The sequence below is a fragment of the Saccopteryx bilineata genome, chromosome 1 (genome assembly GCF_036850765.1).
Source record: "Saccopteryx bilineata isolate mSacBil1 chromosome 1, mSacBil1_pri_phased_curated, whole genome shotgun sequence".
NCBI lineage: Eukaryota > Metazoa > Chordata > Mammalia > Chiroptera > Emballonuridae > Saccopteryx > Saccopteryx bilineata.
This window is the reverse complement of record NC_089490.1, coordinates 250,474,807-250,501,057: the sequence shown is the minus strand read 5'-3', so window position 1 is coordinate 250,501,057 and position 26,251 is coordinate 250,474,807. Positions and strand designations below refer to the sequence as shown.

General features: G+C 45.4%; 1 protein-coding gene across 2 annotated transcripts; it reads right to left on the bottom strand.

Moving 5' to 3' along the window:
• Nucleotides 1–13,485: 13,485 nt before the first annotated feature.
• Nucleotides 13,486–24,325, bottom strand: ISL1 (ISL LIM homeobox 1). Of its 2 annotated transcripts, XM_066240662.1 has the most exons (6): nt 24,092–24,325; nt 23,046–23,235; nt 20,126–20,385; nt 18,042–18,328; nt 16,631–16,798; nt 13,486–14,808 (listed from the first exon to the last, which is right to left on the bottom strand). In XM_066240662.1, exons 1-6 carry the CDS (start codon nt 24,117–24,119, stop codon nt 14,692–14,694), a joined length of 1,050 nt encoding a protein of 349 aa, XP_066096759.1. In that variant the 5' UTR covers nt 24,120–24,325; the 3' UTR covers nt 13,486–14,691. The 2 variants fall into 2 exon arrangements, with proteins under 2 accessions (XP_066096759.1, XP_066096767.1); XM_066240670.1 differs by lacking the exons at nt 23,046–23,235; nt 24,092–24,325 and adding an exon at nt 21,134–22,654.
• Between the last annotated feature and the right edge of the window lie 1,926 nt (nt 24,326–26,251).

Genomic DNA, 26,251 nt, shown 5'->3' with positions numbered 1-26,251 from the left:
TTGTCTTGTAAACAAGGAAAAAAATAAAACAAAATGGCTTTGTGAATAAGGACATCTAAATTAAGTGTTGTTATGCAAATTGCCAATGCAATCAATTTAAATATAATTGTGTTTGTCTTCACAAATTCTGTGAGACATCAGGCACTTATCTTGACTGGAGATGACTATCTTATTCTGCAAAATAGGGTACAAGTATTATACTTTCCACATCTGTAGATGAGGTTAAGGAACAGCAAGGACGATGGCCTAACCTAGTGCCAATGGTAGCCCTCGGACAGTTTAGAAAGCCAAGTTCCCATACCTCTCATTGTGGTGCCTGAAGAAGGAAAAGACATTTCCTCACTTGCCTCACACTTGGTTCCTGATCCTGACAGTCTGCTCAGATATATGACTATTTTACCACTAGCAAAGTTCACCTATGTTAATGATTCAAAAGCCTTCTTGTCTTTCCCCCTGACTTCATATCCATTCCTTCATTCCCACCGACCGAAGAAGGTATGCTACGGCTCAGTGGCTGCAGGTCAGACCAGAAGCCTGGATCCATTCAGGATAAGGCCTCTAGGGACAGTTAGGACATCACTAAACTTAAGGGAGGATGTCACCAAAGTTCTCATTCACTGCTAGCCACCCATCTGGCTTACGAGCGGCTTGCTATCAAGCTAATTAGTTCAATACCAAGAAGTTTAAGGACTCTTCAGAGTGCCTGTCATGAACTGATCCTGGCATATATACCTTGCTGCAGGAGTTCATTGCATTATGCCTTATACAACCAAGACCTTTATTTAGTTTCACAACTTTCCAGAAGATGTTGCTTATGTGCTCTTGCTAAGCAGTAGTGAGTGCTTTGGAATGCCTTTCTAAGACAGTGGGTAGCAGGGAGGAAAATGATTCTTATTAACTCTCAAGTATAAAAATAAATTTATCATCATTCAATTTGAAGAAAAATGTTCTTTTTTCTCTCTAGAAGAAAACCAATTTTGTAAAAACAAATGTAGTTTAAATTGCTGTGACATTTTTTTTCCCATAAAGACAAACAATCAAGACTTTGTCTTTGAAAAAAAATACAACTCATATCAGGTGATATCAGATTAACCTAGTTATAAGAGGCAAATTCTGTTTCCCATATTAATATACTCTGTACATGATATGCATTTTAGAAAGTGCATGGGGTGAACACACATGATATTTCATTCAGAAAGAAATGATCAAAGATTAGATTGAAAAACATTTTACATGCCAATTCTGGGATGCACGAGAAATTGAGTGACTCAAACTTTACAAGTATGAAAGTATCTTAATTTCATTGCTTTCTCCACTTTGGAATTTTAACATAACCCCAAAATTAGAGCTCAGTGTGGGGGGAGGATGGAATCCTTATCATTCTAGGGGGTGGAAATAGCATTACAACATCACCCTGACTAAGCATTCTTTTAAAACTAAGTATTTCAGCTAAACTCACTAAAGTCAATTGCTTTGTCTAGACCCACTTTTCCATGCTAGACCCCGTGCCTTTACCCATCAAATGAGTGCTTCCTTTCCATTTCCTTTGCTCCAAGCCTCAAAATCCAATAAGCCTTTTCTTCCTCTATTCAGTTGTACCTCTTTACCAAAGCTTGTGTTTTATCCTCTCAAGTGTACTCCAAAGTCTTGGGTGGGGATAAGTAATCTTTCTGAACCGCAAATTGTAACGAACATAGCGTGTCTCTGCGAGTTAGTGGATTCAGTCTCTATTCTCCGCTCCCAGGGCTCGCACCAGAGGCCCATTTATACGTAGCTGTAATACGCCCAACTTTGTTGTGCACAGAGCAAAGTAAAATGAAGAGAAACTGTAAGTTCTTGGTAGGAATCCATTTCAGGAGAAGCAGACTGTGGCAGATGTTGTCACTGATGTACTTACTATGGACACCCCAGTGATGCAAAATAATATTCCTTCGATTCCCCCGTGTTTTTGGACTGGCTAAGCATACGTGGGTGACGGGTCACAATACAAAACATATGAGGACTTTGCTTCTTGCTACCTGAATTTCTAAGGCCCAGCTGATTTTTTTTTCTTTCCTTCATGTGGTTTTCAAATATGTTGCTTCCCATCCCCCTTTCTAAGTCTTTTCAGCTGACTTTTTAATGGTATGATAACATACAGCCCAAGGAACACTGCCTTCTGGTGAAACATCACATATTTTAGCTTCCATGTCAACAAAACTAAACAAATTGCTAACCTCTCAAACAGTTTTACAACATGCCAGTAGGCTCTTTTCTCTTAGATTTTTGCCTAGATTCTTATAATTACTAGGTAATTACCTCTCCCTACTCACGATTTTTTGACAACTTAGTTCTAGCCTCTGGGATTTTAACATCTAATTGGTTTGTCTGCTAGATTGTGGATTCTTGAGTCTTCCTGAATTTAGCAAAGCCAGACAGCCGAAGGGATTAAAGAAATTTCAGGCACTTGTGTCCTCCAGAGCCCACCTGAAACGATTAATAGAAGTCTCGACTCCGGTCCTTCTTTACTCATTTTTCATAAACCTGACAACTGGACTTGGTGAATACTTTGGTTATCAGAGTAGAGTTCAGTAGAGTCCCTGCACTCAATAAATGTCCCATAACAATGGGGAAGAGTTAGATGAACTATATTTAAAATATTTCCCCCTAATTCCCCTCCTAAATCTGGCTTCCATCTTTGCCTCTTTATGGTATCCAATGATCTCAATTCAGCCAAGTTCAAAGGCATTTTCTCTGGCCTTATCTTCCTTGATCTTTCTGATGTATGGGGCACAGCTTTTTGCACCTGCCCTTTGATGACTTCTGGCTTCAGATCCTGAGACATTTCTATTGTCTTTTATTTTTCTTCATCCTCACCCTGATCTCTTCATCTACTTCTCACATTTATATGTCTTTTCTTTTTTCTTTCTTCCTAGTCACTTTCCTTCCAATGTACCTTTGATAAATTATGGTAGCCCTGTGTTTTCCTGCATTTTTTTCTTCTACACAGATTCTTTGGTTTCCACTTAGTTAAGTAAGTGAATACAGATACCGCTCTACCAACACTGATCCATTTTTTTTCCATACAATTCTAGATAAATCAAGGACACACCAAAACACATAGCCTCAAGATAGCACTGATACATACAGTACATAAGTATCTCATTTTCACTTTTCCGAGTGTTCACCATCTCTTCAAAAGTCACTTTGTTGTAGGTAGTGCCTTACTTGATCAGTATCTAAATGCTCTGTCCCCTCTATTTGCTTGATTTTTCTTCATAGTGTCTACCACTGCCTTCATGACAGCATGCATTTATTGGTATGTCATTGGAATGTGCCACAAAAGGTAAGCTTCTCAAGGGCAAGAACTCTACAGGCAGCACACAGAATAGTGCATGGCATAGGCATGTAGGAAACATCAGATAAACATTTGAATGGGTTAATGAGTGAGTGAGTGAGCGAATAAATGCACGGATCATTTGGAACCTCTCATATGGATTCAGAACTGTAGAGTCAGAATCCTGACTTCTTACTATCTCAATGCTCCTGTCTTCCTCCTCTTGTATCTGGGTCAAGGTAGGCAGATGTAGTAAATAAACACAATAATACCAACACATTACTTCTTACTTTCAGTTTGAGCGGGATGTTTCAGGGTGGCCAGCAGACAGCTCAATCCCCTGAAATTAGGTAGGGCACTGGTTATGCCCAATACGTGATTCCATCATACCCAAAGCACACTTTTTCATCATCTGCCCACTTAAAGCTGGACTTCCATGGGTTCTAGCCAGTTGGAAGGAAAAAGAGAACACACAAAGAAAAGCACATGCCCAGCCCTAGAATAACATATGTAATTTCTGCTTCAATTCCATTGGCAAGGATATGGTCATGGGGCCAACCACCAGGTAAAGAAAACTGAGATATGCATCTGAATGCCAATGAAGAAAAAGGGAAAAAAATTCTTATGAACAACTGCCAGCCTTCTCCACCCCAGTCAGTGCCTGAGACCCAATCCTTTTCTCCGCATGCCAAGTACAAAGGGGTCCATCCGCTGCCAGAACCACTATGACCCCGGACTCGTTATGTTTTCCAGACTTCGGTCTTTCCTCTCACAAGCTTATCTCATCCCAAAAGCCAAGCAATTTTTCCAAATTATAATTGCCACTTTTAATTCCTTGTCTCAAAATACCATGGCTGGCACATCTCACCTATGTTAACTACAAATTATTTGCTACTGATTTCAGTGCTCATTACCCTCCCCAACTGCCCAAGGACCAAGAATAAAACGATCTCTAAGAGCCTGGCACAATTTCCCTACAGCAGTCCACTGTCAGGTATCTGTCTCCTCTGAGTGTGTGTGTGTGTGTGTGTGTGTGCGCACGCACGCTTAGAAAGGAGCCTTACATTTTCAGTTACGCAACAACACCACTTTGCTTTTCCTTCAGGCTATGCCTAGAAGTGATTCTCTAATCAGTGTTTGATGATGAAATTGAAAAGTCACAAAATAAAACTGAGGCTCAGGCTTGACTTAAGAACAGATCCGTTCTCCACAGCTTTAATATGAGCAATTAAATTCCCATTAGCAGCAGTACCTCTATCATCCTTTTGTGAAAGCCCGTTTTTGAGGCATGTGGCCTAGGAGCTTTGAAGGGGTGTCCCTGAAACATTTTTGGCGGGGGGGGTATCTGTGAGGTCAAAACTCTTTTCATAATAATGCTAAGACCTTATGTATCTTTTTACTTTCATTCTCTCACAAGTGGACATAGAGAGGTTTCTAGAATCTACAGGGTAAATGATATAGCCACAGACTGGATAAGGAAGCAGACATGAGAATTAGGCTGTCTTCTGTGAAGCCAGATATTTAAAATATTTGCAAGAAACAGAAACAGAAACAACACCTATGCTACTCTTCTCACTACATTTTTTATTTTATAATCTACAGTTATTTTTCATTAAAAAGTTAGTTAACATGCAGTATGTCATTTTAAATGACTAGTACATATTTCTGAATCCTCATTTTTATTTTTATCGAACAGTAAATACTAACAGAAGTAATGCACGTAAAACAAAGGCCTTTTGAGATCTTGAATAATTTCAAGGAGCGCAGAGATCCTGAAATCAGCATGAGGGAGCCATCGCTTTAGAAGACACAGAACAGTTGTGCTAGTCCATTGCACCCACCAGCTGTGCCATTCAGCGTCGCCCCTCAATTCCTGGAAGTCAGGAGAGTGGACATCACTGGAAATGTCTATGAAAGAGTTTCCAGTCTCTAATCTACCGTGGTCCTCCCTGAAGTCTTCAAGGACAAAGTATTGCTTCTTTGGTGTTCTGCTCTTACACATATGAAGACAAGACAGAGACTTGAGCTGAAACACAGGTACAGAGGTCATCAGGAAAATGGGTCCTGCTGGCTCTCATACATAACTAATGACTGTAAAGTGCTTTACAGATGCAAAAGTGTTATGTCATGGCCAAAACAACCACTCTGCAGCTCTTGCTGTAGGAGATACTGCCTCCTCTCTTGATATTCCCTATAAAAAAGATTTAACATGGGCTCAGTCTGGATGTGAGTCTGAAGGCTTTAACTTGAATAACCAAAATAGCATTTATGATGAATAACATCCATCATTGACACTCTTGGGCCATCACTCAATTCTGCAGTGTTACAAGAGTCTATTCTAATACCCGAGCTCTGCCCCAGAGAAAACTCTATGCCCTGGCCAATTGCTGCCCTAACACACAGGATATGCAAAGGCTGTGTACATTAATCTACATGAATGACTTCGTAGAGTCCATCACCATTACGAAATGAAAACAAATAAACAAAGCATCACTCAAACTCCAGTAAATAATTCAGTAGAAACAACTTCCTCTATGGCAAGTAAATAGTAGATACCAGCTTTGGTCCTAGAAGATAAGCTATCCCATTTGCTTGGCAAGAATATTTCTGAATTATCAGTTACATTCCTAAAAGTCTAAAAGATGAGGAAAATCATCTCAGGCCTTTTTCTTCCTATATTTCTTTTTAAAGTCAATTGTATAGGGGGGATAAATGGTGATGGACAAAGACTTGAGTTGGGGGGCCAGTGGACACACAATACAGTGTACAGAGATGTGTTGTAGAATTTGGCACCTTAAACCTGTACCATTAGGTTAACCAGAGTCACCCCAATAACATTCAATTAAAAATAGATTAAGGCAGGGCCCTGGCCAGTTGGCTCAGTGGTAGAGCGTTGGCCTGGCATGCAGGGTTCGATTCCCGGCCAGGGTACACAGGAAAAGCGCCCATCTGCTTCTCCACTCCTCCCCCTCTCCTTCCTCTCTGTCTCTCTCTTCCCCTCCCGCAGCCAAGGCTCCATTGGAGCAAAGTTGTCCCGGGTGCTGAGGATGGCTCTGTGGCCTCTGCCTCAGGCGCTAGAATGGCTCTGGTTGCAACAGAGCGACGCCCCAGATGGGCAGAGCATCGCCCCCTGGTGGGCGTGCCAGGTGGATCCCGGTCAGGTGCATGCGGGAGGCTGTCTTGACTGCCTTCCCGTTTCCAACTTCAGAAAAATACAAAAAAAAAAATACAAAAATATTTTTAAAAAATAGATTAAGGCAGTTTTAATCCTAATAACTTCAGATGCTCATTTTCACCTATGAGATTAACGAACATAGTACCTGGGCCTACATGAGACTGAAATTATTTCTTAGGTCATATTTAGCCCTTGCTGTAAAGACACTGCTGGGTGAAATAACTGGAAACCCTGCTTGGCATATGACACATAGGACATTTTGCATTAACATTAGTGAGACTTATAGATCCATTGATCGGACAATAGAACTAAAAGGTGAGTTTTTATTGGTGATATACAATCCTTCATCCAAGGGTTCAACTTCTGGTGAATAGGTAGACATTTGGCCATGCATAAAATGCCAAAGTGACTAGTGTCTTTGAAGTTGTAAGACTTCAAGAATACATCATAGCCTTGAAATACGAAGTGTACTTTGATACAGAAACAGAACTATAAGTAGAAATCTGTAAAATATCTCTCTATTTTACTAAAGGAAGTAAATGATCTCAGAATTTACTAAGCATTTTCATTCTCCAGAAACTGATACTCCGTATTTTCCCTAGTTCATCTGTTTAGACACCAGCATTCATTACTGAAAGCACATTACCTCACTCTTTTTGTCTTTTTATGAATTAAACCTTCAATGTTATTTAGTTTCCCAGGTTTCATTTCAAGTGTTTCTTCTTGAGAATGGATCTCCCATAACCAAAATTCTTAGATTACTGACATAAAATTTTATATAGCCATCAGTTATATTCTGTGAGTTTAAAATGAAGACTTTCCCTATTTGGCTCATAAGTATTTTCCCCCTTTATTGCTTAAACTATACTGTTTCAAAGTATATATGTTCTTTTCAGAAATCTAACTCATTTGTTTCCTGTTTCCTCCTCGTCCTCCGCCAAATCACACAGACCTTTTTCTTTGCTAAACCTATTTAAAAATAAACCTTCTGAATATAAAATTTAAAATTAATAGTTGTTCTAATAAGTATTATTGAAAATTTTAAGACAAAAGATGGTTTTACCTACATGTAGGCAACTTTTTCAGTGAGGGAAAAAGAAAACAGTTAAAACTAATTGAGAATGTAAGAAACTTAAACTATCGTAAAAACTGCAGATTTAGAATGTGCATGAAAAACAATGTGCCAATCACATCTTTACACTGAAAAACTGTTTGATATCACAGAACGGTGAGGAAGAACACATCACATTTTGAAGAAATATTCATTTAAAAGCTATTGGGGAAAAAAATAAAATTCTTCCTAGTCCTGAAAGGTTAATTCCCACCATATTTTACTTTATCATATGCAGAGGCCTGTCTAGCATTATCTCCCTCTACCTGCTGATTTAGCAAGTTTCAAACAACACTTTGTATTTGTGACAGGTCAAAATAAACAGCAACTCTTACCCATGAGAAAAAGAAAAGTCGGCATCCCGGTTACTGTGGAGGATTATTTTCTGGAGAAAGAAATGTTGTAGGGATTTGTTGTTTGTTGTTGTTGTTTTTTCTTTTTTCAATCTGCCTTCAGCAGGCCTTCATTTTCATGAAACTTGCGTTTTGTTTTGTTGGTCCTTTCTCATCTGGTACACGTGGTGACTCTGAGACCAGGCCAGGGAACGCATTAGGTGGGGCTGCAGTGTTTCCAAAGCAGGGAGATGGTGCTGTTTGGACCACCACCTTGTTAAGCAAATAAACAAAATGCCCTCACCGATATTTCTGGTATTATCCTCTCAGTGCCGAGGCATGCAGCAGGCACGCACTCACGCACGCATGCACGCACACATCTAATGTTTGCAAACTAGAACAGCGAACGTGTAACTAGGAACGCTCCCTTATTTTTGATACAACAAAAAATTTCCATAGAGAAGGATCAAGATGATAATTAACTTAATTTCACTCCATTAATTTGAAATGCAAGCCACAGAATCCTTGATTGCAAATCCCCAAGCGTGGCTGTTGGTCCCTGTAAAAAAGGTCTTGTTGCAGGGTGGTCCCCTGCTCCCAGGCGGATGACAGTACCAGCCCCCCCCCCCCCCCAGGTGGGAGGTGGGAGTCAGCCTTCAGGGCTTCCATGCTCGGCCCAGGGAAGTGCTTCATGAGAACACTAGACTGTCCCCACACTGCCGTGCTCTTGGAGACAGAAAGGGCGCCCTGCCACTCGGGACACTCTGTCCGAGATGGTGACGCATCTTTCTCGGTACATTTGAGGAGAGGGGGGGAGAAGCTTATTACTGCATTAAATGTTTTTATTGATCGCCCTTGAGTCAGAGCCCACTGACCCCACAAACCATTAGTGGCTAACGTGCAGAACTGTCATTTCCAGGCAGCGGGAGGAGATGGGGGATTAGTCCCGGACACCTTGCCCTAAGCGGACTCCCATAGTACATCCATCCCTGCCCCTCCGGGGCAGCGCCCCCAAGGCTCTGGCTGGGAGAATGGGGAGGGAGCCGAGTCGCCGCGCGCCTGGCCCGAGCCCTCACTGGCGCTGGTGCGCCCCCACCCCACCCCCTAGTGTCCGTGGCACAGCGCGCGAAGGGCTCAGTGCGCGGGCCTTACCACAAATGACTGTTTTTCAGCATTCCCATTAAACAATAAAGCGAGCTGTAAAGCCTCAGGTGCTGTGTTTGTTGTGCCGTCTGCGCCGCGCCGTGGGCCGGGGAGCGCCTCTTCGGCTGATTCCAGGAGAAGATAAGGAGCCGCCGAGCCACCAGCTCTGTCTAGACTCGCGACCTCACAAGTCAAGCGCCTTGTTTGGATTAGCCCTCCAGATCTGCCAACCTGATCAACTCCTGAAGGAGAAGGGCCCAGCAACACCCTTCTCCCTCTCCCGGACCACTATTGTCCCTGCTTTAAGGGATCAAGGGCGGACTTGCCCACGGAGGTCACGGGACTGGTGAGACCAGTGCCGGGTACTCCATTCCCAGTACAGGTCCCCCAAACCTCAGTGCTGGGCACAGGAAAGACAGCAGACAGGACCCCGAGGCAAACCGGCAAAAATTAGTTGCCAATTTAAACCAAATCGTTCAATAACGGCACTTTTGATCAACAGAAGGGGAAGCGGGTCCCAGGAGTGGAGAATGCTCACGACATCTCTCCTGGGCTGTCGTCAGGGCAGGTCAATGGGCCTTTCTCCCCACCGGGCAAAAAGGAACCTTACCCTGTATCTTTCACCCCAAATCTAGGCGTCCCCTATTGGAGATAAAGTGGTTTTCTTTCAGAATGCTTTGCATATCATTGCGCCTTGTGTTTTGCAGAAGGATCAGCAAGCAGAAAGATTTGCAAAATAACTTTTCAAAAAAAAAAGAATCACATAATTTTGTGGGAAGAGACTAGCTTCTCCAAGGCACAGAAACTGGCTTCTCAGAGTCAACAGCTTGAGCGCCATAAAAATTAAAAGATGTGATAGTAACAATGCTTAGAGCAAACACTCAGCAGCCTTCCCTGCTGCCCCTCCCCCTCCCTCACTCCCTGTGAACCAACTTCTCTGTCTACACTTCAGAGTCCGCGGGAGGTGTGGAGAGATCCTCCATCACGACTTGGGACATTGTAAGCTGTGAAGTTTATGTTTGTGGCGCCTGGGCTCAAACAGCCATTCAGTGGCTTGCTCCGTTATCAAGAAAAACAACAATCAGAAAAGATCAGTAAACAGAATTGGCTGCTAGCACCCTGAATTAACTATTTGCATTTTAGTTTAAAAACACCAACTCACACTGTACAAGTTAATTGCTTTTATTTTAAATAGTTAACGAAAATTCAAGATTTAGGGTCATTTTTAGAAGGAACACTTTTTAAAATAAAGGCACAAAAATATTCCCTTCCCCCTATCTCTCCAGCACCTCCCCCAAAGAAAATTTGACTTGTGATGTAATCTTTAACTGTTGATTAGCAGAGAGGAAGTAAATAGTCCTTAATAAATAGAACTCAAGCATAATTTGGATTAGAAATCTCTTTTATAAAAGTTGACTACACTGATCTTTACAAGTAAAACAAGTCCTTTCTGCTTAGTTTACTTACATTAGGGATGAGATTAAAAACCCTAACTGGCTGGGTTCCATCCAAATTTAGCTCTTCTAGTGGTTTGGACCAAGTTTTAACTATATTTCCTTTTTTTTTTTTTTTTTTTTTAAGGAAAAGGCTAAGTAAATCCACATGGGACCTGTAAGATATTTTCATGAGAACAATCTTATGGCTTAAAAATCAAGGTGCTAGGGAAATGCAAAAGTCCTTCTAGGTACCTTAAAAGCACATTGTTTTATCGGCTGGAAGTCAAAAGGATAATAAGATAGACCATAAAAGGGGTCATTACGATCAGTTTACCAATCAGAGTGAACAGAGACCAAGCATCCACAAATGCTGTGAATTGGTAGGTGGGTACACATACCCACGTAGAATCTCCAATACTCAGGAATGTTATTTCAATGAAGAAAACATATCGTCAAGCATGATTCTAACTTAGGAAGGACTTCTTTTTCATGGTAAGAAAAGCCAGGTCCATGTGATGAAAAGGAGAGACAGTTGACTGAAGTATAGAGCAGGTTACTGCTCAGAAACAACAGGGGGTAAATCCTGCCTAAGAGGAGAGATTGACATAGATTCCTGATTTAAGGGGAGCGTTCTGGATGTTTTCAGTTGCATTAAATTTTTGCTTGCAAAAGCTGGAGGAAATGAGTCATCATGTCCAGAAGGAAGAATTCAGAGTAATAAGGGGAGGGAGGATCAAATGTAATAGCAAACAGGAGGGATTTCATTAGAAGACACACAGCTCCAAGCGTGCTTCCCAGAGGTGTGCAGGGAAAAGGGAGTGGGCACAGGAGGTGGTTTGCAAACAAGAAGACATCTCAGCTACACCCTTCAGAGCACATGCTAAGGACTCTAGAAGGGAACACACCTTTCATATGAATAATACAAGAACCAGAATGCTATCGACCCATCAATCCAGTCTCTGCCATCAGGCAACACATATCTTGAATCCTGCAAGTGAAACCAAATCATTCCTCATTCCCCTCCCAAATTACTCCACTTATATTCAAGCAGTAGACTTCAGAACAGACTGATGTCTATATATGTAAAACATCCCCTCCTCCCCCACCCCACCCCCAACCCTAAATCTTAAAAATAAATGTAAGGGCAATAAAGCATCACAAAGATATGCGGCTCACTTAAGTCCCTCCGTTGCATTCAAACCCTAAATAAAGTTTTGTTGATTTTTCCATCACCGGATTCTAAATTGTCAAAAAAAAAAAAAAAAAAAATCCACCAGGGGCTACAGCTGGAGAAGGAGATTTAATAACCAGAGTTGGGTGATCAGCAACTGCACACACACGAGACACCAGTGTTAGTGCCGGACCTGCCATCCTTACACTTATTAGTTATCCATCCCAGGTGTGATGGTGAGGAGAACGGAAAAGGCAGACATACAGATTGTGAATGTAAATGGGAAGCTAAAAGAGTCAAGTCCAGTGCAATAAAATAAGAGAGGGGGAGGGAAAAGAAAAGGCAAAGAAGAAGGGGAAGAGTGGGAGAGCTTTTCCAGGGGAAGATCTCTGTGAGATAAGACATAACTCCTGTTTTTCTCAACAGTCTACAAGCCATTATTACCACGGGCCAAATTATTACCCCTCTGTCAAGAATTAGACACAACAATCAAAATAATCAACGGGCATGTCTAATGCACTGTAACATTTTCAATGCAAAGTTTGTTTTCTCTCTGCCCCCATGTGAGAGCCTGTAATTAACCCGTTCTGTAGACTGATGCCAAACAAAAGGCTAATTGAGCCTCGTTTCCCTGACTTGCGCAGGTTTGGAAAAGGGGCACCGAGACCTGGGAGCCCCGGAGCTGGCCTCCCTGGCAGCGGTCCGAGAGGCACACGCCACAGACACACGATTAGGGTACACCAGCTTTCTTATTTATCACGAGTTGTCAGAGAGTTAAACTGGCAGGACACTTGCGCGTGCAAATGAATCCAGTTTCTAAAGAGTCCAAGTGTTGTGGTGTGTGTGTGTGGGGGGGGGGGTACAAGGTGGAGCCCTAAATCCTAACCCTACAGACGCAAAGGAAGAAGCATGGAGAAGGCTGATTTTGGACATGGCCTTTCCTGACCTGGGGGTGCTGGCTTGAGCATAGGGACTATTGCTAAATGCCAGGGTCCATGTGGCCAGCAAGCAGAGCGTGGACCCCATCTCCTAACAGGCAGTTCCCCAACAGAGCCTTCGCCAGGCACTCAGACTCTGCCAGGTACCATCCAAGTCCTGTGGAATTGGCACTGGGGAGAAGGCAGGGGTGGGGTGGGGGCTTAGGAAATAAGTTGGGTAGTTGGGGGAGGGGCAAGGCGCGCAGGCGGACTGGTCTGGGAGTTGCTGAGAAACCCTTTCTTCCCTTGGCCTGTTCTTCCTGCGCAAATAAAGCAGCATTTCTCAATCCGCTGACAGCCGCCACCGGTAAATAATGGTCACAGCTCAGTGGCCAGGCAGAAAGCCTCTCTTTTAGCAAGAGCTTATACTTGAAATATGGGTCATTTCAACAATCCTAAGCAGGAGACTTTGGTATAAAGAAAGCACTTACTCTAAGAAAATAAAATAGTGACTCAGAATAAAAAATCCATCTAAGCAGCACCCTCATTTTGCTGTGGGGTGGGGTGGAACAAGAGGAAGGAAAGGGGGGGGGTACAGGCGGGAGGACAGCATTTTATTTTCAAACACCAGTAATATTATGACCGCCAAGAGCTAAACGCTTCCAACCAGGGTTGGTCCCCCTATTACAATGCAAACTTGCAAGCTCACCCTTAACTACTATATTTGCATTGAAACATCACACCGACTGTCAGTTTACCCCATTCACATGCAGTACTTAATTTCACACACTTTAACGGCTTACTTGTAAACATATAAAAGAGGGACCCCGGATCATTGCGTTTATTTATCTATGCCAAACGTTTATTAGTGAAATAGTCCTGAAGATATAATCCTACATATGGCGCTTTGATTTCACATATTTAAGAAAAAAAATGACAAAACACATAGAATTAGACATATAATTCAAAGACCATGGTACAACCTTTATCTTTTTTTTTTACTTTAGCAAACAAAAAAATGTCAAATGACATGAAAAGTGGCAAGTCTTCCGACAATAAATAATAAATTACTTTATAATTTTTGCAATGCAAGAGCAAACAAAAAAATGTTTCCTTTTTTTCCTCTTTATTTCCAGAGAGAGAGAGAGAAAGAGAGAGAGAGAGAGAGAGAGAGAGAGAGAGAGAAACAGTCATTTTAACCAATAACTATACACATCTTTGGGGGAAAAGTTCTTGACAGACACAAGTCAAACACAATCCCGAGACGCTTGTGGCAAAATAGAGGTAACCTTGTTGCAATGCTTTATAAGTTGGTTTTTAAATCTAAATTCAAAAACCTTTAAAGTCGCTTCAGACTTCTTGATAGAGGATGGATCTCAAAAAAAAAAAAAAGAAGAATTAGAAGAAAGGAAGAGGAAGAAGAAGAGGAGGGGGGGAGGCGAAAAGGAAAAAAAAAAAATCAGCTACAGGACATGCTAAGAAACCCAGATTTCAATTAACCCCTCGATACAATCAACGGAAAACTCCGCGCACCTCCGCGGCTGGCTCCACCTTCCTGAAGGGACCCTTTCAGCCCAAGGCCAGTTTCTCTTCCTGCCCATTTGCTGGAGCTTCTGTTAGGCAAAGCCAATGACCAATCTAGAAACAGCACCATTCAGAATAAGATGGACTTGAAAAATCTCTTACGTCTGCTTTTCTGTAGATGTGCAGTGAAATGAAAAGGCGCTTTTTTTTTTTTTTTTTTGAGATCCTTGAATATAAATCCTCTACGTTTTAAAAACGTCTTTTTTTTTTCTTTCTTTCTTTCTCAGTACTCCTAAGGTCACTGGATAGCGTTATGTTGGGTTTGGGTTTCATTTGTTGTTACGTTTTAATTCTAGTCAAATTGCATGATTGTCTTCACAGTGTTGCTACCATATTACCTTGTCATTAAAACAGACTTCGTGCATTTCATTGGAGCATTCATTTCTCGATTCAGTTTTCGCGGACTGGGTCGGGTCGTTAAATACTTTTGTGTCGAAGTTCAACAGTATCAATTCCCACTGTCTCCAAACAGCGAAAAAAGAAAAAGACATCTGAGTGAATGTTCCTCATGCCTCAATAGGACTGGCAACCATGCTGTTGGGTGTATCTGGGAGCTGAGAGGACATCGACGCCACCTCGCTGCCCGTGGAATTAGAGCCCGGTCCTCCTTCGGAAAAATTGACCTGCACAGAAGGTTGAGAAATGGATAAAGGAGGCTTTGATCAGAGGCATAAAAGGATGATAAAGTCATCACATTAATGTGTACATACAAGGACCTGTGTGTGTGTGCAGACAGGATAGGTAGATAGGGGTATATAATTTGATTGTAACAGGCTAAAAAGAAAACCCTACAAGGAAAATAATTTGAAAAGAAATCCTCTCGCTTTGCCATCTTCCAAGAGATCTGTTTTAACTGCAATTGAATTCCCAACATTCTGTTGCATTAAATTATTTAAGGACAAACGTTCCCCGCTGTAAAAGGGCATCACGACTGGACCACGCATGCTCGGAATAAAATCAGCCTGCCGGCTGGCTACATGTTGCCCCAGGAGCAGGATGGTTCCCAGTCCCCGGGCATCAAAGCCTCTCCCCTTCTGGAGTTGGGAAATCCATAAGGCACTCAGATCCTGTGACAGGTGATTCAGGGGAGGCTCCCCAGAACAAGGATAAACTTCTCAAAGGGTTCCCAGCATGGGCTTTCTTCCTTGTTGGTCCCACTGTCTGTTGGCTTTTCTCTGTCTTTCTCTTTAAATCAGGTTCTTCCTTCCGAAATGAGACCCATATATTATAACATCATCGCATTACAAATAGAGAAAGGATTGTGTTGCTGTTGTCAAGCTCCTTGTCCATCCAGCTCCCCACCCCAGACCCTCCTGGCTCCTTGCTTCTGCTCACATCTATCACTAATGTTTCAGCAGCCGCCCTGCACCCTCTCCTGCTTGCCCTTGCCGAGGATCCAGGTGTCACTCAAATTACTCATAAGATTAACCTGACTTTAAAATAAATTATTTTTCCTAATTCCAGAATCTACCTTCCTATTTTACCCTATTAAACTTGCCCCTTGTGAGGTCAAGGGACTTCTCCAATGGTCCTAGATGGATCCACTTGCAAACATAAGCTTGGGCCAAGTTTTTGTAACCACTGGCTCTGGCCCATTACCTATATCATTCTCACAACGGATGTAAAGGACGTATATTCAATAATCTTGTTTATCTTGACCCTTAAGCTTTTTGTAGGCAAAAGGTGAGTTTATTTTTTTCTGGATGTGTATAACACATTAATGCTAAACAGATTTTCACACATTATCTGATTGGTAGAACTCACGTTACTTTTGCTACATATGGCCCCACAGTATGTGATTATATATGAAATTTGTACTCCTATACTTAAAAATGTTTGAGCAGTCCTACTTTTAGACTAAGAGAGCCCCAGAAAGGGATAGAGTGACAAAATGTATCAATCGTATCTTTGAATAGCTGGACTCTTTCTTGACATATCTGAAAACGGCACTCAGACAGATGCCTGCTGCCCACTGATAAATGACATTGATTACCTGTGTCAATGTCATTACCCTCCCCTTGATTTAGGACCTGAAATATACCACTTTCTAGGAGCTGAGGAGGGACAAAATTTACTAATTGCTGATTACAATGTCAATTGTAACTAACTCTCAAGTCTGAGACACAGGATTTTGCAACCCTGTGGCCTTCCCAAACATGTCTATTTAGTTAGGCACCTTGAAATTAATCCTTCAAAGCAGGGCTGACAGAAAACACAACCTATATGGTCAAATGATGAACTCTCATAAAAGACTCACAGGACGTTTGTTTTTCTTGCGAGCTTGCCACCTTCTCTTTGCCACACAGCCCTCATCTCTGCCCAGCCCAGCCCAGGGGCCTGGGAGGCACCCCCCATCCTAACCCCCAATCTTAACTGTGTGGCCCTTAAACCAGAATCCCCTTTCTGTGGGAGATTCAGCCCTTCACACTGCGAGCTGACACTTACCAGTTGCTGAAAAGCAGGCTGATCTATGTCACTCTGCAAGGCGAAGTCACTCAGTACTTTCCAAGGTGGCTGGTAACTCTGCACCTCCACTGGGTTTGCCTGTAAGCCACCATCATGTCTCTCTGGACTGGCAGCCACCATGGGAGTTCCTGTCATCCCCTGGATATTCTGTGAATAGCACCCCCCCATCCCAACATGTTAATGAGCAAACTCCCTCCCTCCATTGTCTGCACAGGCTAAACAAATATACCTAGGTATTATCTTATCTATATGGTGGCCTTTATTGACTCAGTTAATCTGCTGCACGTAGGGATATGAGCAGGAGTTCAGTTTTGTTTTCCTGTGTTTTTGTTTTTATGCTTCTGTGGCCTGGGCTTTTCGGTCTGCTTGGATCTCATTAAACCAAATTCTACTGTGAATTTCTTCCTTCCCTTCCTCTCCTGGTTTATCCCCAATTCCTCCGGTCAGCCCACTGGCCTGAGCCACAGGAAGCTCAGGCAGACCGGCCTCCCTCCTGTCTCTAGACGTGGGGCTCCCTCCGGTCTCTACACCGGGCTTCCAGAGCAGTTTCAGTTCGCCTTCTCCCCAGGCCGCTCTCCCTGCAGGGCCAACCCCTACCCACACGCCTTTTGGTCTGGCGTATTAAGCACTAACCAACTTAGAAAGTGCCCTGGCCCAGGGCTGGCCAGCCTGCCAAGTTTAATGACAGCAGATTTTATGGCATTTAAAAATAGGGCCAATGCAGTAAAAAGAAAAAGAAAAAAAAAAAAAGAACTCTCTAGGTTAATTTAATCAGAAGGCCTGTGGGGTAGGCACTGTGGACCCAGGATGATCGTGGATAATAGTACCAGAGGCCTGACCTCTCTGGAGGCCCCGGCTTGACCTTGAGCAGAGGGTGCCTTGTTTCTGTGGGTCACCTTGCAGGACCTCACAGGCCTCAAGGTGCTACAAAAGGCCTAGCCAGGATTGTGGGGGTGTAGTAAGGGGGGACAAGAATGACTCCGAAACCCTGAATTTCATGGGAAGCAAAGGAGTTGTCCCTCCCTCCTTTCTCCAGCACAGGAGGAGGGAACTAAGGACTTAAATGTCAAAACCAGAGCCTGGCCTTGCTGCTGCCTGCCCACAGAGGGGCAGCAGGTGGAGGGCAGGGAGGAGGTTGAAGGGCATGAGCCCATCCGCCCATCCGTGCAGTTTGGGGTGCTGTGGTTCCTCCCTCCCCTCCATCAGGCCAGCTGGCCCTGGGATGCCTCTCCCTGGGGGATGGGACAGGACAGGGCTGCCTGTTAGGGCTCCCGCTCCAAAGCAGGGTGGCTGGCTGGTGTGCCAGCCAGCTAACCTGGGCTGCCAGCACACACCTGGCCGGCCTCCTCGGCTCCTCTGGGGTCCCCTGCCCATCCCCAGGGCCACTCACAGTTTTGTCATTGGGCTGCTGCTGCTGAAGCTGCTTCATCATGATGCTCCGCTTCTTGTCCTTGCACCGCTTGTTCTGAAACCAGACCCGGATCACCCGGGGGCTGAGGCCAGTCATCTCCACTAGCTGCTCCTTCATGAGTGCATCGGGCCGCGGGTTGGCAGCATAGCAGGTCCGCAAGGTGTGCAGCTGCTTCTCGTTGAGCACGGTCCGCACGCGGGTGGTCTTCTCAGGCTGCTTGTGCACGTGCGGCCGCAGGGCTGGCTGCCGCGCGGAGATGGGCTCCGCTGCGGGGAGAGGGGCACGTGAGTGCAGGCCGGAGCCGGCCGCCTGCCGCTCCGGAAAATGGTCAGCGCTCTGCAGCCTCGACAAAGTGGGGGCAGCAGAGGTGAAATAAAATCTCGCTCTCTAATATTAGAGGTCACTACTAAGTAATCTGCTCCAGAATGCAGCCTCCGCCCCAATTCTGTCCGAACAGCAGAGCAAAGGGGCGCAGCTCCAGGGCTGGTCACTCTGCTCCAATAGGGGTGGTGTTTTTTCAGTGTTGTTCCTCCTCCCTCCTTGCCTTTCCTCACTCAGACCAGACCCAGGTTACACCAAGTATCCCCCACCTCCAGGCTCTTGGGCAGAAGTCACACAGGGTCCCAGGGAAGGTAATGCAGAACACGCCAGTGAAAGCCAGAGACACCGCACCAGCCTGGAAATCTGCAACACGGAGGCCGAGGAAAATTCTGCCAGAAAGCCTTGAACTTCAGTCCCTAGAAGCCACTTCTGTCAAGGGACTAAAAAAATTCTGTATTTCGGCCATCTCTCCAGTCCTTGATCTCTCATAGCACCGAATCTACCTGGATGGTCCCGAAACAGGAGGACCCCCACCAAAGGAAAACTGAAACTATGGAGAAGCCTAGGCTCTTAAGAGGACAGCTGGGAAGCCTCCGGCTCCCGATCTGTCCCCATTCTCCAGCCTCCTCTCTCTCTCTCCCCACAAGCAGTGCACACACAGGTTGCTCCCAACAGAAGTTGCCACCTCCGGCTTTGCCCCTGCAAGTAAGTCACAAATCCCCCAGGGCAGAATTCTTAGAGCTGCCAGGAAGCAGAGGGGGTAAGCTGTCGTTTTCTCAGCCAGTGTTTAGTGGGAACTGATACTTTAAAAATGCACCAGGGCGGATCTATTCATGACCAGAAGGCAGGATTGGAAACATTGTCTGCCTTCTTACCCCTGGCCCCTTCTGGTCTACCTTGCTACTTCTCCTCTCCTTTCTGGGGAAAAGGCCCTCTGATCTGGAAGGTACAAATCCTACAGCTTCCAGGATCCCCTGGGGTCAGGTCAACACCTATGGGGTCAATTTACTGTTACAGACACAGGACCGAAATGAAATTCTCACCAAATCACTTGGAATGAATGGTTTAAAGGGGCAGGCTCCCTTTAAAAGGCAATTACTGCAGATTAGCTTGTTGACAGTTTTAAATTACAGCTCTGTGCCAGGGCCTGTAGTTAGTAAGACTGTATCTTTTCATGTTCATTTTCTCACAAAAGGATAAAAATAAATTTTAAAACTGTTTCGGGAGTATGGGGGCAGTTGGTAAGGAAATGGGATCAGAGGCGCTGATGACTTCAGGCCACCTAAACTTCCTCGCTGGGTTAGAGGAAGCTTCTGGGGGCCCGAGCTCCGCCCCTTTAATTAGGCAGCGGCAGGGTGAGTACCTGGCCAGCGCTGGTGCCCATTTTCAGTAAGCTGCGACTTGAAGGCCAAGGAGCTGAAGTACTGTTTGGGCGTGTGTATACATGTGTGCACAAGTGGTGTACATTCATATGTACCCATATTTAGACACACAGACCTGCAGGTGTGCTGCGGAAGGTAGAGGGGACAAATGACCGCTCTGAACCCCGCTGTAAAGCCGTGCAAACGGCACCCCTTCCACTTCGGTTAACTGGTTAACTGCAGGCTACCTCGCTGCCAGGCAACTGCCCTGCGGTGTGGCGCAGGGTTGCAGCGGCGGCCAGCGCAGTAGCAGCAGAAGGGGCAGGCTGGCCTGGCCTCCGAGCCGGCGCCCTGCCTCGCTCTCTCCGGGCCGAGGAGTACCTGCCATTTGCAGCGGCCGCGCCGGGTGCAGGGGGCTGAGCGGGTCGCCGGCGCCCAGGCCGGCCCTCTCCACCACGTCGTGGTCCGCGCGGCAGAAGAGCCCGTCCTCCCGCAGCGCAAACTCGTCTCCGGGGATGAGCTGGCGGCTGCAGGCCACGCAGCGGAAACACTCGATGTGGTACACCTTGGATCGGGCACGCATCACGAAGTCATTCTTGCTGAAGCCGATGCTGCACTTGGCGCATTTGATCCCGTACAACCTGCGCGGGGCCCGGCCGGGCGGGAGAGAAGCACAGGGACAGGGGTCACTTCAGGCGGACACTGCCCCGCCAGAGTCCCGGCCACAAGGCCCTGAGTCCCCCGAATCGGGATTAAGCAGACAAGCTGAGGACGGAAAAAACAGATGTGGTTAGGTTCCGCTTCCTCTGCCTCTCCTTTCCCTTTTGGAACCTCTCCTGCTCAGTCGTACCTCTTAGCTCACTCACCCAGTCCACACTAAGGACAAAAGTCTGATGTGCTCTAACGCCTGAGCCGCGGCTCGAGCGATCAGGGTGCCTCTTGCGACTCCATAAAGGAAGGAGCCCCGGAGGGACTCCAGGATTCACCGGACCCACACTTCCTGGAAATGTCTCTAAACCTGCAACCGAAAGTCCTCCTTCCAAGGAAAAAAGAGACTGTCACCCCAGTCGGGTGCAAACTCACGCAAATGCACAAGCAGAAGGACAAAATGAAACCGAAGGGCCTCCAGAGCCCTCGCTGCACAAGTACAGCAGCTCCGCTGGAACTCAAGATTTCTCGGCCAGCAACAATGTTAACAGAAAGTTTCCTCTGCGGTCTTCCCCGATTATTTCCAAAATTTGCTTCTGTCCTCTCAATCTCTTTCAAGTGGCTGAAGCATCTACCTCAACTTCAGTTTGTTTTTAGAGCCATGACCAGCCAGAAAACAAAACAAAAAAAACCCGAAAAGATCCATGTCGACCGTGTTTCTTGCTTCTGGCCTCTCCTTACCAAGAGACAAGCTTTGTAGGTTCCTTCTCTACAACCCCGCCAGGACCCCCTCTCCAGGTGTAAGTAACAGCAGAAGCGGGGGGCATTTCTACAGACAGAATGGAAGAGAGGAAAACAGCCCGCTTCTCCACGGGGAGAAAGGCTTATAGAAATCTAAATGATCTCTCTGTACTGCTTTTACAACTACAGGATTTCAAAGGGACAGGGACACACACACACACACACACACACACACACACACGAATGGAGAGTGAGTGGAGAAGAAAAGGTAAAAGCAACTTGCTCCTTCTCCAAACATGTATCCAGAATTAGGAACATGCAGGTCTGTATGCAACTGGGCAAAACACTATCTCCAGTGGAGTAACGACACTCCTGGAGGTGCGGAGTGAGCTCCTCTGCAGAACCTGCAGTTCACACACCAATCAAGTAAACAATGGAAAAGGCTCATTTGTCAGAGGTTAGAAGGTAGATTCAAAAGTTGTGCCTCCCTCCGCCTACTCCATGTGAGATCTTCCATTTCATAGGATGAGGACTTTACCTTGCTTGTGACCAAACAATTTGGGAAACCCCTCCCCCTTCCTCGGGTTCCCCTCTTCCCCATTTCCTCCCACTCTTCCCCTACCTCCATCAAAGTATTTATAAGTTTTTTTTTTGCACTGTTCAGTTGTTTCTGTCAAGAGTCTACTCTCTATTTCATGATTTTAAAGTAAGAATAAAAATCCCTGGATACTAGGTGAGCGGGGAAAAAATTATAAGGGCACAATCTTGACTAAACTAAGTGCTTACCTCCCAAAACGCCATTACTTACAAAAGCTATTTTCTTGTCCATAGCCGCTAGAGAATTTTTTTAAATTTAATTTTGGTGCTTTTTAATATAATAGCAAAGGTGTGATCTCTTCTGTTTGTGATAGAAACAATAAAATTTTCTTTAGAAATTCGACTGGCTTCCTAAGGCAGGTAATGAAGTTTCTGACATAGATACACAAGTCAAAGAAAATTTGAGATTAGCAAAAGCATGAAGTTTAGATGCCGAACAAACTGAAAGGAAAAACAAACAAACAAAAAAAACTCAGAAAGTTCCTTAGGTGGTTTTAGTCTTGTCAATATGGGTAATTCACTCATTTTATCAGTTACCAGATTTTAATGTGAGAAAGGAAGCTGTTCAATTATCTAAATATACCAATTGTTCGCAGACAGATGATGGGCAATTTGATCTGCTCTGTCTAATTCATCAGCTCAGATAAGATAAGAAAGAAAAGACAGTCAGATGTCACCAAAGGGTTAATATTTAAAAAGATTAAATTTCCGGTCGTTTTGCAGGGAATATTTAGGTTGCTTTTAAAAATTTTCAGGTAGAAACGCTTAGACTAAAAAGTAAAAGGCTAGTTGCTCTTTCAAAATGCATCTTTAAATGTGTATGTCAAACTTTTATTTCACTCATTACATTGACATCTCCAAAGATTTTATAAGTTACTAATCAAATGCTGAACTAAAATATATAAAAAAAGAAAAACACTGTACAATACAATAAAAACAATTTTTAAAAAATTTAGAACCTCCAAATTACCCGTCTTTAAATTGTTTTTTTTTTGTGTGGTTGTTTGTTTGTTTGGCTTGGAAGGGGGATGTTAAAAAAGAAAAATAATTTGAGCACCACAGAGTCCAAGAGCAATTTAACAAGCTGCAATACCACAAAAAAGGTGAGGACCACTATCAAATTTTGTGGAAGTTTCCTCCCTTAAAATGCAAGATGAACAGCATAGTTTAAGTAATACACATTCAGGGTAACTTCTGCCTGCCGGACTCCACTAAGGCAAACTTTGCAAAAAGGCAAAGCCACAGCAAATAATAAAGAGTGCGGAGAGACAGGGAAATCTCACAAAATTAAGTAAGCAGTATATAAATGGCATACCTGATATAATCTCTTTTACAGTAGGTCTTTCCATCTCTAACAAAGCACGTACAGCTCTCATCCAAATACTGATTACACTCCGCACATTTCAAACATGCCGCATGCCATTCCAAATCCGGAGAAACCCTCAGAATATACTGATCGTGAATTTGATTGCCGCAACCAACACATAGGGAAATCAGACGTTTTTCTGAAATGAAAATAAATACATGATTGACTAACCGTTTACTTCCTACAGAGATAAACACACTTTTAGTGTAGTTCTCTCATAGGGCGTACTCTAGGAGTTTTTTTTCTTCTTTCTTTTTTTTTTCTTTAAAAGAGTATTGCACTTTGGTATGGTAATTGATGTGTGCCATCAAAACCCTGACTCATTTTTAAAAGGAGGTGGAATATATGTAAAATGCAGATTTGAATAGTCTACATTTGTAAGCCTAGCACACAATCAAACCCGTTCATTTTGTATTTCTTTTTCCTCCCTCCTCCCTCTTTGCCATAACCGCTGGGAAAGATTACGGATAAGTCAAGTCAAAGAAAAGGTTTTGACTAGAAGCGTTAAGTGAACGCAGGGATGTCTATATTTTCCATGAAGCACGCTCTTAAATAGCACCTAGGACTGGATATTGCTAGCAAAAGCACACATCAATACAGTTGTCACTCGTTCTCTTTTGCAAGTCTAATGCTACTTCACATCTCCGAGTATTGTAGGTGCAGGCAGACCTTTGCAACAGACTAACCATCTCGGAGAGCTCAGGATTCCCGGGGAGGAAACCACCACTTAGCACCAGAAGGCTAGGCTAGGCTTTGGAGGGCACCCAGACAAATTCAAACACAAGGTACGCTCAGTTTACCGGAGATGAGAACCAACCGCAAAGCATGCAGGCGTGGCGACGAGAAAAAGCCACTTTCTCTCTCTCTCTCTCTCTCTCTCTCTCTCTCTCTCCAGGCAGTGACTCCAACTCCGAAGAGCCCCTGGCCCCCGTGCCTGAGAGAGACCCCCGCACAGACCAGCACACCGAGCCCCACAAGGTAAAAGAGCCTCTTACTTTTTGGTGGATCTCCCATGTCTCCCATATCTGTAAGAGGGAGTAGTGTCCACAGTGCAATGGTGGTTGTACAGTGGTGACCAGCACACAGAGAGGATGCTGGAGCTGTGGCTAAGTGGGAGACAGTGGCCTGGGACTGCGAGGCTAAGCGCGCCGCTGCCCGACCGCGCCGCGCCCTCGCGGGTCGGGGAGTCCAATGGGAGCCGGCGGAGCTGGCGGAGCTGAGGCGCTGCGGCGGCGGCGGACTCGGCGCGGCTCGGGCACCTCTCTTCCTTATCTCTTACTCAAACTTCTCTGCTCCAACTCAGCTCCATCGCCATTGGTCTGACGCAGCGCGCGGGGACGTCAGGCGAGCGCCGCGCCCATTGGCTGCGGGGCGCGCGGCGCAGCTGTTCTGATTATCATATTTCAGCCCCGCCGCGGCCGTGCGCCACTGACCGTGCGGCGAGCCCGCGGGAGAGGCTCCGGGCTTCCCGGCCACTTGATCGGGCGCGCCGCTCTCCCCCGGCGCCCGCTGCCCGGCCGCTCTGGCTCCGGGCCGCCCGCTCACGCTGCTCCTCCTCCTCCTCCTCCCGCCCCCCTCCCGCCCTCCTTCCCGGCCACGCCGCCTGCGCCCTCGCCGCCTGTCGCGCCGCTCCTCCGCCCTGCGCTCCTGGGGTCCCAGCGGTCCGGCCGGCCGTGTTGCGCGCGGGGCTCCCTTTTCTGCCGCCGGTGGCAAGCGGCTGGTGGGTAGGTCTTCCTGACGATGAGATCCCTCCCGGGTTCTAGGAAAGGGGTCCCTTCGAACAGCTCGGTTTGCTCTCGCACTTGGGCGCACAGCTGCGGGCCTGGCCGCGCTCGGCTGCCGGGGAGGGTGAGTCCCCGAACCGGCTGCGCCGGGCGCGCTGGGAACCGCCTCGGAGAGGAAGGGCCGGGAACGGGACGAACGGACCCAGAGGGATTGTTCGCTCCTGCTCCCCCGGGACCCCGTTCTCTCTGACCCCAGAACTCCAGAAGCGCGGGGTGGGACGGAAGGGCGCTCCGGCCTTAGCGGGCAATCGGTCGGAGGCGTGCAGGTAAAGCCAAGTGGGCTCCGCGGGCCCCTTTCTTTCCCTCCGGCCCGCGACGTCCGCTTTGCAGTATTAATTCCAGAGTTAGGAAGCGTGCTAACTCGAGACCAAAACGAAGTGGTCTTCCAGTAGTTCCGAGCTTATGAAGAGGTTATGTCCTGCCCCGTGCCTCTCTCTCTCTCTGCTGATCTCCTGCCCTTTGTTTCAGAGCAAACATGTACAAGTAGCTAGTAGCGTTTTGGTTAATTATAAGGGAACGTTCCTTGCCTCGAGAGATTTTTTAAAATGCGTTCGTTTAAGGGCGTGAAAAGGGAGGGATTTAAGAAAGAAGACCAGTGAAATGGGTATTTCACTTAACCGTGGGTGTTAATCTGATCATTTTCTCTCAGAAAAAAACCTGGAGAGGGAAGAATGTGTGCTGCAGCTCTCCAGTACCCCTTTTCAATAATTTTTTACATGTCATCTTTCAGTCTCCCTAAAACAAAGTCACAGTGAGACCACGAAGAACCCAACAGTCCTCTGAGAGCTTCTAAATAGCTATTCCTTATCTGACGTGGGTGCCAATTTTATCTGAAAAGGACCACAAACCCAAGCAGCAGCAGAAAGCGTAATTTAGGTGTCTAGTTGCCGAGTAAAACCGGTGTGTTAGGACACTCCTTTCTTTGTATCGTTTGCTAGATCTCGCCCTTGGTAAGAGCCGCGAGCCCCCAGCCGGCCTCACTGGCTCGGTTCTCAAGGATAAGGTTCTCCAGAGCTCAAGGAGCAGCCAAGATGCGTGCGTTTCTGCCTGATCTAGCCGAGGCTTTGCCGATAACATGCATTTGTTGTGTTTTGTTTTCTCTCAGGGAAGATCTCTAATTGGATCTCATACTTTTTTATTTTTATTGTAAGTTATGTCAGAGTGAGTGTGTGAAATCGAAAATTGGATGCAGATAGGCTGGTAAATCGACCAGATTTTTGGTTTTAGTTTTCGGTGATAGTTTCTAGTCTGGTATTATATGCATGGAGCCTTTTGTCAGCTGCTTTTGCAAAACTGATGCTGATAATCAACGGGAAGCAAGCCTTCCTCAATATACGGGCATGTTTCCAGTATAGATAACCAAGTTGACTC